Below are 12771 nucleotides of genomic sequence, written 5' to 3'. Positions count from 1 at the left end.
TGTCGATATCTCTTTCGGCGATATTGCGGGAGGAAAGAAATACTTTGTACGTTTGCACACGGTTGTTCTACCGTAATAAAAAATATACCGCTCGTATGATAAAACGTTCGCGAAACGGAATGTTCGTGCAACGTTTACCAAGCAGAATATCCGTACACTGGAACGTTCGCGGTAACGGGTGTTCGTAGAACGTAGATTCCAGGGTATACATAAGTAACATTCGTCGTTCGCTCGGAGCGCGGGAAAAATTTATTCGCCAGTATACTGCTCGTTGTTCGCTTCTCCGCACGTTACTATAGGAAACGCATAAATCTCGACCGTTTCCAGCGGGCGTGCATTTAACGAAGAATTTACGAATGGAACGTATTACTCTTTCCTTAATGTATCGCTAACCACGGTGGTCCGCGAACGATCCTCGTATGTATGAATATTCCACGGGAATTAAAACTCGTTCTGCATCCCCCTCCTCGTCGTACAACGGTTTGAATAAACGGAAACGGCGATATTATTTGTAAACCATTAGACCAAAGGCGAGTGTCACCGTGTCGGGAAATAACGTCGAAAGCGGATTACCGCGGCACGCCAGGCAGTTATGAATTTTCAGTAGTCGGTGGACGAACAACGAGCGCGGCATCCAGTCTCGTGTTTCACTTTTCTCCGTTCGTCGAGCGAGTCTGATAACAATGTCTCTTCGAGAATGACGAAAATTCGTAAACGAGAGACACGGCGGTCCGTTTCGAGCGCGTTCGTCGATCGAGGTCGCGGCGAGACACGCGCACCGCACAGGGGATTTCGCGCGGAAATCTCGATTCACCTCGGACCGAGGTCTCTCGCGGTTTCGGATTCCAGTGAAACGAACGTTTCGATCGTGCACGCTCGAGCAGAGCACACGAGGCAAGTGTTTTTTTCCTCTTTTTTTCTTTTTTTTTTATTTTTATCTTTTTATCTTTTCGAGAAAGAAAAAAACACTCGCCTCGCCGCAAGGGGGTACGGTTACTCGAGGATTCGTTTATAAACGGTAGAAGGGAGAAAAAAAAGAAATATACGGGGATAGAGTTCGAAGAGACCTCGGGTTCAACTCGGTTTCGTCTTCCATGAAATATCACGTTTCTCGTTGTTTGAAATAATTGCGCAAGGTCGCGCACGCGCGTCCCAACGACCTTCGAAGTTCGAGCCTATCGACTCGATTTCGCGGCGACGGTTTCCAATATCGATCCTCGATCCGGTTCCGGGCTCACCGACCTTGGACATCCTTGGACATCCATGGCCATCCTTGGATATTCTTGGACAGCCTTGGACATCCTTGGACATCCTTGGACAACGTTGAACATGCTTAAACATTCTTGGGCATCCTTAAACATTCTTGGGCATCCTTGGACAACCTTGGACATCCTGAGATATCCTAGGACATTCTAGGACATCCTTGGACATCCTTGGTCATCCTTGGACATCCTTGGTCATCCTTGGACATCCTTGAACATCTTTGGACATCTTTCGAGCGACAACTTCCGTGGAACCCCTTCGAAACTCGCTCCCCACCGCGATGAGATACACTCGTAGTCGAGAAGATTCGGGACTTGGAGAATCGAGCTCGACAAATTGAAGGAAAATATTACTCGAAGATTTGCTCCGCGCAGGATTGTTTATTTTATTTCAACGTACCAGTTTCGTTTAATTCGATTCGATCGCCGAACGTTTTCAACGTCCCGTCCATCATTTTCTTTCGGTGGGGAGGGGAAAAAAAAAGAAGAAGAGAAAAGGAAAAAAATCGAATTGCCTCTCGTCACACGAAGCGTTCCCGTTCCCGTATACCCCCTCTCCACCCCTTTCCCACCCCTGTACCTCGCGGACTTGGAAAATAGCCTTCGTCGACCGCTTTATTCGATTTGGTCTGTATTTGACGCGAGATCCAGCTTTCGAGCGTTGATGGGAATAAATAAATGAAGTTTGCGCCGCGATAGGCATCTCCCGTCGTTTCAGAGGATTAAAACTCCCGGCGTAAAATTAAATGAACGCATCCCCGGTGACTTCGCGAGGGAATCTCCGGGTCCCTCGGCTCCGCTGGCCTCCCATTTAACAGAGAGAATGGCATTTGGACGTTTAACAGATGAAGAGCTTGAAGCTTCGGTCGATTGCCTATGGCCTTGAGCTTTGCGAGCCGCTTTCAACGGGGCTTGCACGATTTTCACGAACATCCTCCCCCCGTTTTTTTCCCGGACGAATATCCGGGAACATCGGTGTCGACATACCGCTTCATACCCCTTCCGCTGATCCGTAATATCGTTTTCCGTACGGCGAGACCGGTCCTTCTTTCTCTCTCGATGTGACCGATGATCGATCCCGTGAAATTGGCGCGGAAATCGCGGGGAACCCACGAGAATGCATCCAAGATTGCAATCGCGGACGAACGCGTCCTACCGCTCGTTCTTCGTCTTCTTTTTATACATTTTCATTTTCTTCCATTCTCGAAACTTTATTTCCTCTAATTTTTCGCCGTATTTTCGTTAATCGGACCGCTCGTTGAAACACGAACGAACAATGGATCGTCGACTTCGGAGACACGGAACGTCTCTCCGAGCGTGAATCGTTCTCGTCGTCGAACCGTCCTCTCCTCTCGCCGGGGCAATTAGCGTTCCCGTGTTGCAGTTCGCTGTCCTCGACAATTTCTTTTTAATTGCGCGCGAACCTCCGAGGAAAGAATGGACGGTCCGCGATTACCTCGAGCGTCCCGAGCGAGTAGAAAGTTTCGTCCGCTGGCAGGCGCGAAAGCTTCGTCGTCGTTAATCAACCTCCCCTTTCTTCGGCCGGGGGAACGGAAATTACACTTTTCCACGGAATAGATTTCATTAACCGTGGCCCGAAAGTATCGCTACTCGTGACCCACTTACGATCGAGTACGATCGAGGATCAACGTGACCGGGACGAAAACATCAACGTTGGGTTACCATCGTACACGAAAGTAAACGTTCGTTCGCAGAGCGGTCGCGTCGGAATTGAAACTCCAGCCGACAATCATCGGGACCAACCGAATAAATTTCCTATCCAATAGAAGTAACCATCTTATCGTGCTTCCCTCGCAAGTGTACCCACCGTTCGATGTTCCATTTCTCGAGCAATTTCCTCGAGACGGACGACGAAGAATATCCTTGACACCGTGAAATAGTTAATCGTTCGTTAACGATCGTCTCGCCTCTGGTCTCTGTTTCGGCGTAGGTGAGATTTTTACGAAAATCAATCGTGACTTCGAAAAATTCGCTAAGAAGCCCACACGGGAGGTAAATCTATGCAAATGTACGCGTACTTTAAACGCTTCGACCTCGTTTTACTCGAGTCCTCTTCGACGATAAAAGAAGAGAACCTTCCGTTGCGCAGCGAATTGAAGAAACGGAGAATTACTTCCGTGGAATGTAAATGGTTAGAATTTACTTCCTATCGAATACTTTTACCGTTTCTCTCTACTCTATTTACGATTCCCTTCCCTCCTGTCTTCCTCCTCCTCTGAAATACAATATAGAGAACAAAATTTCATTACGCAAAGAAGAAAAGAAAGAAAATTATTATCTCCAAGTGGTAAAAATATTCATATCCAACCAACTTTGTCGTTGTTTCCTCGTCTTCCTTCTTTTTCTTTTTCTCGTCGCTCGGAACACAAAAGAAAACTACTCTCGTCGCGCGACGAATGAAAACAAGAAACAAATGGTAAAATTTGGCTCGCGAAGTAAAAGTTAAAAATTCGACTTTCAACCGAGTACCTCTCCTCCCCGACGGTGGGTCTCTTATCCCTCTTTCTTTTCCTTGTAGACCGAAATTACGTACCCTCCGATTATTACCGAGGATCACGGGAGAACGAGGTCGAACCGTTTAAAAGCTCGTAGATACGCTTAACCGTGTGCTTCTGTCGGGGTACATAGTTCCCCTTAATTGTCGCGATTGCGGCCCGACCGTCGCGCATAACTCACGCGTCGAGCGTTTATCTCCGTTCGAATTGGAAATTTCGCGGCGAATTAACGTAGGGCTCGCGATAACGGAGCAGCTCGTCGATCTTACGTAAGATGGTCGTCACGGATCTCGTGGTTAGCGAGGGTTGAAATTTTAAGAGGCACGTTTTCGTCCCGTAGCTACCCACGAAGGAGCTCAGCTGTCTGGAAGGATCTCTCTTCGCGAGTAATCCCGTGGCAGTGAAAATTGAGAAGAATCGTGGAACCGAGCTCGCGAGATCTATTTCCCCAAAATTGGCCCCAATTCCGCGCGGGTTTCGTTCTCGTCGCGTCGTTTCTCTCGCCGAACCGCCACGAAATGAAAACAAATGGATTTCGGTGGAAACGATGGAAGAAAACATCCGCGGTAGCGCAAAAACTCGGGATGCAAGATGATCGAAACGGGGATCGTTCGCTGATCCTACCACCGGTTAATCGAATCTCTCTCCATCTCGTGAAACGACCGTGTAGGGTCTTCCTAAAAGGTTGGTCAACAGTTTCACCGCGCAACGAAACGGGGAAAAAATGTCGCGACACGCGTGGGTGAAAACCGTTCCCGGATATCCACGAGCGATTTTTCCACGATGATTTCTTACCGTTGGAAAAATCGAAACGGATCGAACCAACGGATTATTCTCTGAGATTTTGGTTCACCGATTGATTAAAGTTTCTCATTGGAACGGGACTCGACAACGATTCTTTTTCAACCGACAGGTGTTCCGTGATATCCATTTATACGAAAGTACGTAGAAATATACGAATGCAAGATACAGCGAGAATGTTTAACCTAATTCCGTAATGCAACCGACAAAGAGCTTTTAAACGATAATATCTTTCCGTGAAAAAAGTCAATATTGTCAGGGTAATCAATTCGCCAATGTGCACGGTCTATTAATACGGTTACTCGTACCGGAAGATGTTCGATAAGGAACAACAATTGAGTCGGTCCTGAATGATTTTTTCGGCCCGTGAATTTCGAATCTCGTAGTATAAATTAAGAGTTTACACGCTAACGACGTTCTCTTCTGTTCGAAAGTGCGACCAAGTCGATCATGTGTACTGTCTTAATCGCGACGCGTTATTAGCGTAAACGTATCGAGTTTGAAAAGAAATCTACGAAAATTTCAAAGCTCGAACCGTACGCGAGACGCGAGAATTCGAGATGCGAAATAATAATCTCGACGCTGCTTAAAATCCAGCTTCCGAAATCGGCTTGATTACTTTTTGGAGGAACGGAGCAAAATCCCATCCGGGATCCCTCTCGTCGTCCAGGAGCAAAAATAATTGTTCTCGGATTAAATATTCCGCTTGGATCGCGAGGTATAGACACACGCGAGACGAGAAGTACCGGTTTTTCGACGAGCGAAGAAACGAATTCTTCGTGGCTCGGCCCCGCGCGGAATTAATTTTCTTTCGATCGAAATTAAACGGGACCTTTGCCCGTCCTCGTATCGATCGTGTTCCGTCTCCTCGTTCCGTTGTAGCTTCGTCGTCTTCGTTTATTTTTCGCGACGTGGACGAAAATTGCAACGAACCGTCCCGATTATTAATCAAAGGGGACACTTGCCCCGGGTTTAAAGGGCTCCTTGTCGTTAGTTACTTCCACATTTTATGAAAAATAAATGAACACAATTGTGGAGATGCACCGTGAAATATAATTTCCTGGAAAACGTAAGTCCTTAAAAAAGTACATTTCGAAACTTTTCGTTAACATTTGAAAACTTTTTAATTACGTTGCGCTGTATATAGCAAGTGTATCGTAGAATAGGAACAACAAGGTTGACGATTTGTCCATTTATTCGTGTTATTCGATGCTAAAAAGGAACACACGAATCGGATACAATTTCCAGGTTTGACGAAAGGCGTAAGGGACCGGATCCCAATTGGACGCGACGCGACGCATCGAGGGACGCGATGATGCATCGGAGTCATCGGGCCGGCGTAACAAGTTATTGGAACGCGCAGCGTCGGTTTTAGTTAATTAATTTCCAGCCGGGCGCCGCCACGCGCAAAAATGCCACTTCATCGACCATCGCTGCCAGGGATTTTCGTTTTCCCTCGTATCGCAATTAACTGCTAGCGTAATTAATCGTTGGCCGCATTCAAACGTCGGGACATCGTTCCATCGGAGGCAAACAATGGAGACTTTTATCGGCACGATTAATTTTACAGCTCGAAAGAAACGCTCCGCGACACGTCATTGTTGCGTAAAAGTAACTTTCTACGGACTTCTTTAAAAATAACCCTCTTCGTCGCGCGATACCATATACTTTCGAAACGCTACGAATTAGGCGTATCTCGAGTTCGATGAACAAGTTAAAAGTCTTTTTAACAAGTTAAAAGATCCAAGTGAGTTCTCGATCCGTCTCTCGAAATATTCGTCAACAATTAAAGCCACGTACAATAAATTCAACCGACCGCTCCTGTACTTCCTTGGAAATACTCGCGCACGGTAACTCGAGGCTCCCGTATTATATTCTCGTGCCTCGTCTATTCCATCGTGAAACTAAAACAAAAGTTCCGTAGATTCTGAACATTTTCGAAGAAACGTTTCTCAACGGTAGAGAAATTTGTTTCTTCCATTTCTCATCGGAAGAAACAAAAAGTCCGTTCGTCGTCGCGTTGCGTGGTGCATTTCGCGCGAGTAACACGGTGCATTTTTATGGATCGCTGGCCAGCTGGATATTAGCGAATCGGTGGATGCAACGTTGGCCGTGATCGCAATCATCGTTACACATCCGTGACGGTGTTACGTTCCGAACGGAAGACAACCTAATCGATCAAGCGGAGCGTACAACGGGTGTAGTCGCGCGTTCGTAGAACAGGAGAAGCGGGCTTGCACAGCGATAAATTGATCCGTTGGATAAATCGAATTATCGGAACGGAACGTAGGTAGCTGCACAACCAGCGAGAAAATCGCCGTGGACGCGGTAATTCAGATTCAACGATCGTAATCGTGGCTAGAGGTTTACGCGTTGGTCCGCGCGGAACGGAACCTGACGTCGGTGATCCCTAAAAAAGCGTAATTTACGATCGGCCGGACGAATCTCTCGTACGGTGAACGTCTCGCGCGATCGTTCTTTATAAACGATAAATCGAACAACGAATCGACCCTCTCGATGCTCGTATCACCGCCACCATTTATCTTCGCCGAGCCGTCTTATTAATTTCGACCCGGCAGTTTCATCGACACGGAGAATTTTATGAAACTCGAAATCCCATCGATACTAGATGCGCGCGCGTCCGTGAACGCTCGACAACGCTCGTCGACACTCGGCTGTTTACTTATTGATATAATTCGTCGAGCGAACGCGGCTCGACGAGGTGTCGTACACGGGGTATCCCGTTCGAGTCGACGCGACGAAACGTACCGTGGGGGGCCGAATGAAAAATTAAAAGAAAAGATGCGTCTTTCACGATTACAAAAAGAAATTCCAATATACTTGTTTCTCAATGCACGTTACCAAAGTCGATTCAAGGTCAATTTACTCTTTCTTCGTCTTCCAATCGTTTCAATTTTGGAATCTCATTCCGTGAAAAAGTAGAATTTAACTTTCGTTCGAAATATCCGCACCGTGATACTTTTCCGTTTTACTTCCAATTTCCTCTGTACCTCTGTTCGTTAAGAGCAAGAATTCGAAACAGCCACGGGTACGGTCGAGAATTAAAAATCCGGTAACGCGAAGAAACTCGTTTGAATTTCCTCGAAAAATTATGCAACGCGTTGCAACTTTTTGTTTTTTAATTAGTCGTCCGCGAGATGTTCCGTTCCGTCGACTTAAACGGGACGGGCTGTGTATACACGTATACGTGTGCATCATCCTTCGAGGCAACAGCTCGCAACGGTGAACTTTTGATTTAAGTTCTCGACAAACTCCCTGCGCACCTTCGCAGTCGCGACTACAGAAGAGGTGTGCTTCGTTTCGTTGGTAATCCGTTTCGCTCCGCGTTGGATTAATTAGCGGCGTTCGAGTCGTTCGAGAACGAGACGCTTTAGTCGCGTGCGTAACCGCTCGAGTAACTGCTGTTCGGTTGTACACTTGGTCGGTGTCGGTGATAAAGCGAGTATCGTTCGCTTTAACGATTCCGCGGTATCGAATCAAGCGGGACTGCGAGCGCACCGCCACGACCACGAGACCGAAACGAAACTCGAGAGAAACGATACACACGGCACGGTATCTCGTTGATTTACACCCAACGAGGACGTTAACGTTGCCTGAAGAGAGAAAGAGAAAGAGAAATAGACAGAGAGAGAGAGAGAGAGAGAGGAGAGGGTGAAACTTCCGTAGTCTCTTTCGAAATGAAACGGTCACGATTAAGTTTATTATTTACGATCGACGACGAAACCGTTGCCCCGTTCCTCGGACTTTATAACAACGGCTCGCAATTTATATCAGCGCATCGAAGTAACTTTAAATACACACAGGGTGGTTCGGATTCGTCGTATTTGTTTTAAATGTGTCGCGTTTTACGCGATAGATTCTCAGGGGAAATATACATCGACGCGTGTGAAAGAATCGCGGAAACGAACGAAGGGAGTTGTAGCGCGCGACTGTTTGGGACATTTTTTATTATCCTTGGGTATCTCGAGATCGAACGGTACAATTATCGAGGTCGTTGAATCTTTTCGTATTCTATAGAAGGATGTCATTGGGGGGAAATAATTTTGTTGGAAGAGGCATCGATGATTTTGAAACCTTGGCGAAGAGATCAAATTCGAGAAAATATTCACCTATTGCGCGCGTCTTTTGAAACGGTGTAATTCTGTTCGTAGAACGATCTATGGAGCTACGGGTGATCTCGCTTAGTCGAGACACCTTTTATGCGGTGGGGATTGCGGTTGGGTGGCCTTGGGCGGTCAACACGGGACGATGCATTGCGAATCGGTACCGTTGTCGAGCGTAACTTTTCCGCAGGGTGTTAAAATATTCCGAAACGTCTAGGAAAAGTGCTATAGTCGACGCAGCTCGAAAGATCGATGCGACGGGAGTTCGTTCTGCAGCGATAAGAGTAATATTATCGTATCGTAAGATAAATGTACGGTATTTATTTAATAGATAATCTCGTTCGGAAGATTTTTCATTCGACTTTACATCGAACGTTCGTTCCCCGGGAACGTGGGAAATTTTAATCGAATAAAAGGTGAACAACATACGGCGATTTATTCGTGACGTTTATCCGATCGAATGGTGTTTAATTTTTACGCGGAATATTTCGTTCCGCGATTCGATGCTAATTTTTCATTTGACCAGCAACGATTAAACGTTTGTTTACCGTCGATTCGTTGCCCGAAATGTTTCTCTCTATATAGAACGAACCGTAAACAATTTCCACCGGCCAACGTGTATTTTCGCATTTCGGTTAAACGGATGGCGACACGTTTGTAGGAATTATTATAAAAATTCAGTGTCGAGGTTGGCTCGATATAAAACCGGCTGGAACGGGACACAATGTCGCGTCCCGGTCGACGTCGGGCTGCAAAAGCTTAATTACGACTGACCGCGTCCTCTGCGAAGCTTAATGCTGTCTCTGGCCCGTTATTAAAAATCCGATGGCCGCGACGAGATGTAATTTTCCAGGGAAAAAGCTTCGTTGTGGCGCGCGTGTCTTCCGGTCACCGGTAACCGTTCACCCGACCGGGTTCATTCTCGCGTTATTTCGACGGAACGAGGAAGGAGAAACGACGTAGTTCGTTTCGAAAATGCTCGCCCGTGTTTGCCCGAGAAATTTGTCACGGGACGGCACTCGCGCGAAACTCGACGTGTTTGCGGCCAAATTCCCAGAGAATTTTCACGAACGTGTCCGTGCTTGAAAAATACACACCGTTGTTCGAAGTAGTTTCAACATTTTCGGGGAAATTCGCGAATCTTTTCGTTAATCGTACAACGCTTGAAAAAATTATTAAAGAAGAAATGGGAATATTGTCGTCGTCGTCTTGTGAAAATTTGCGAAGAAATTTCGCAAATTCGATTACGTTCGTACTTTAAAAAAAATTCACAAAGTTGTTCGAAGTAGTTTCAACATTTTCGGGGAAATTCGCGAATCTTTTCGTTAATCGTACAACGCTTGAAAAAATTATTAAAGAAGAAATGGGAATATTGTCGTCGTCGTCTTGTGAAAATTTGCGAAGAAATTTCGCAAATTCGATTACGTTCGTACTTTAAAAAAAATTCACAAAGTTGTTCGAAGTAGTTTCAACGTTTTTGGGGAAATTCACGAATCTTTTCGTTAATCGTACCACGCTTGAAAAAATTATTAAAGAAGAAATGGGAATATTGTCGTCGTCGTCTTGTGAAAATTTGCGGAGAATTTTCGCAAATTCGATTACGTTCGTACTTAAAAAAAAATTCACAAGGTTGTCCGGAGTAGTTTCAACCTTTTCGGGGAAATTCACGAATCTTTTCGTTAATCGTACAACGTTTGAAAAAATTATTAAAGAAGAAATGGGAATATTGTCGTCGTCGTCGTCTTGTGAAAATTTGCGGAGAAATTTCGCAAATTCGATTACGTTCGTACTTAAACAAAAATACACAGCGTTGTCCAGAGTAGTTTCAACCTTTTAGAGGAAATTTACAATTCTTTTCGTTGATCGAACAACGCTTAGAAAATTTATTAAAAGAAGAAGGAAATATTCCTCGTGTAAGTCACCTCTTACCGTTTGCGTTGCGCGTGAAATATTTTTCGCGGCAATGGTAATTGGACGAGACATTCGGATAGCATTGTTTAGATGGATCCTCGGGCATACCTTGATCATTCTAATGATATAACGGCGAGTATTAGTCATCCGACTCGCGATGGATCACCATTAGCCGTGGATAATGGATCGGTGCAAATAATGCGAAACGAGAACCGGAACCGGTTGAAATTAAATTAGAATCCTGTTAGCGCGTCAAGGCTTGGCCCCCGCTGATTAACGAATCGGTTTCGTTCCCTCTACGCGAACAGCGCTACGCTAACTGTATTAATTACGCCTCGGTGAAATTATGTTCAACGCGATAGGACGTGAGAGCGAGTCCGTATCCACGACGACCGATGAAAATCGACGCGTACTTATTCGGGCTATCTTCTTGGAAAGCTGTTTGTCACGTACACCTGGTGTGTCCCGTGCCCTCGCGAGAAATTGATTCGATACCTGGGTTATCTCGTCCGTGGTAAGAGCACACAGAGGACCGCGCGTTTCGTGCCCGTGGACACTTTGCATGCCGTCGAGTAAAAATATTCCATAAAAGGAACGAAGCACGCCGATTGGCCGACACGCCGCCAACTTCGTCGTAAAGGTTTCGTTAATCGTTGTTTCTGCTTCTCTATTCTACCTACCGTACGAACTCCTGGAACTTTCGATAAATATATATATATTTGAAAGATAAGAAACTCTATATCGAAACGAAATAAACATTTTAGTCGCGTCCCATTTGGAAGGAACGTCGTGCACGCGTTCGATCTTGCAATCGTTTCTGCCCAGAGGTAATTCAATTAGTATTGCTACAATAATCGTCGATCGTGAAGCCAGATAGTGGACACGGTACGAGTGTAATAATTTACGAGTTACTCGAGGTGACCGCGTTAACCCACTTTTAAAAATTTCTAGACGTTCGAGATTCGAGATACTTCGTACCTTTTGAGTTGCGTGGCTTTTCGAGACGCATCTCGAAGATACACGCAATCTTGCAGTGTATCTATCGGCACGTAGTTAACAACCGTAATAAATAGAAACATCTGCAAGTCCCGAAAACGAATTTACGAATTTACGATTTTCACGTAGACGGTATACTTCGCAGCTAGAGAGATCGCCAAAGGCGTTACTTCTCCGGGAACATATGCAAAAGAACTCGAGATGGAACTCCATCTATTATTAGAAGACTCGTTGTCCAAAATCGATGTGTATCGATGGTGCGAATAAAGTGCATCTCGGAAAAATAATCGCGTGACTTTTTCTGTTACCTCGTAACTTTAGCAATGTTACACGTGTTTCACGATGGTTTCGTTTGATTTTCCAGGGACGAGAGTACGCCCCGGTGATGTTGCATCGAAGTACGTCCTCGTGACGATGCAGAGGGACCGCGGCGGTCGCTGGTCCTCGAGGCCGCCGCGCAAGTGTTGCAACCGACAGGCCCATAGATATGCCGCAAACCAGCCCTAGGGCGACCATGGAACGGCAACGATCGCCTCGGAGCAGCTTTGTGCCCGACATAGCCCTGGACCCCGAGACCGATTCTTCGGACGAGGTCGTTAACGATCGTACAACTTCTCGCGCGTATATCTATCGTATTCGTGTCGCGGGTATTGGTCAGAATCGAGGAAAAACGGTTGCTTGATCGATACGGATACTCGATCGATCGATCGCGTGCGTTGAACGCCCATCGGCGTTCGAAATCTATGCTTACTTCGCGAGCGAGAAACTCCTCCGCACACGGCGCGCGTTCGTCGCAGTCGTGGAATTAAATTCCCGATCTGTTGAATTCTACGCGTAACGCGGATCTATACGTGAACTCGACAGCTTAAAGAGCACTCTCCACTCCAGCTAGGTCACCTCGATACAAAGCCGTCAACTGTTGTTACACGTCCAATACGGTCACTCGGTTTCATTAGTCATCTTGTTTGTCGCTAGTGTTCGAGGTGGTATGCAGCGATGTGGAGTGGAGGGTCTCCTAGATTATCCTTGTTCCTTGGAATCGATAGCGGTGGGAGACTGTTCGATGTTCGGTTTCCGGGTTTACACGCGCGACGGCTCGAAATTCCCGTAGAGAAAGGACACGAGGTGATTCTCCGCGTTGAAATACACAAGAAACGTGGA

General features: G+C 46.1%; 1 protein-coding gene across 1 annotated transcript in view; it reads left to right on the top strand.

Annotated features, from left to right (window-relative positions):
- The window catches only part of LOC143151244 (uncharacterized), a 36860-nt gene that overhangs the window by 5803 nt on the left and 18286 nt on the right, over nucleotides 1–12771 (top strand). Inside the window, exon 2 of the mRNA XM_076320199.1 lies at nucleotides 11975–12202. Within this exon, the coding sequence (XP_076176314.1) occupies nucleotides 12098–12202 (105 nt within the window). The 5' untranslated portion in view covers nucleotides 11975–12097. The remainder of the gene's footprint in view (nucleotides 1–11974; nucleotides 12203–12771) is intronic.

The sequence above is a fragment of the Ptiloglossa arizonensis genome, chromosome 9 (genome assembly GCF_051014685.1).
Source record: "Ptiloglossa arizonensis isolate GNS036 chromosome 9, iyPtiAriz1_principal, whole genome shotgun sequence".
Taxonomy (NCBI): Eukaryota; Metazoa; Arthropoda; class Insecta; order Hymenoptera; family Colletidae; genus Ptiloglossa; species Ptiloglossa arizonensis.
Note: the sequence above shows the minus strand (reverse complement) of the source record. Positions and strands in the feature narration are given on the sequence as shown.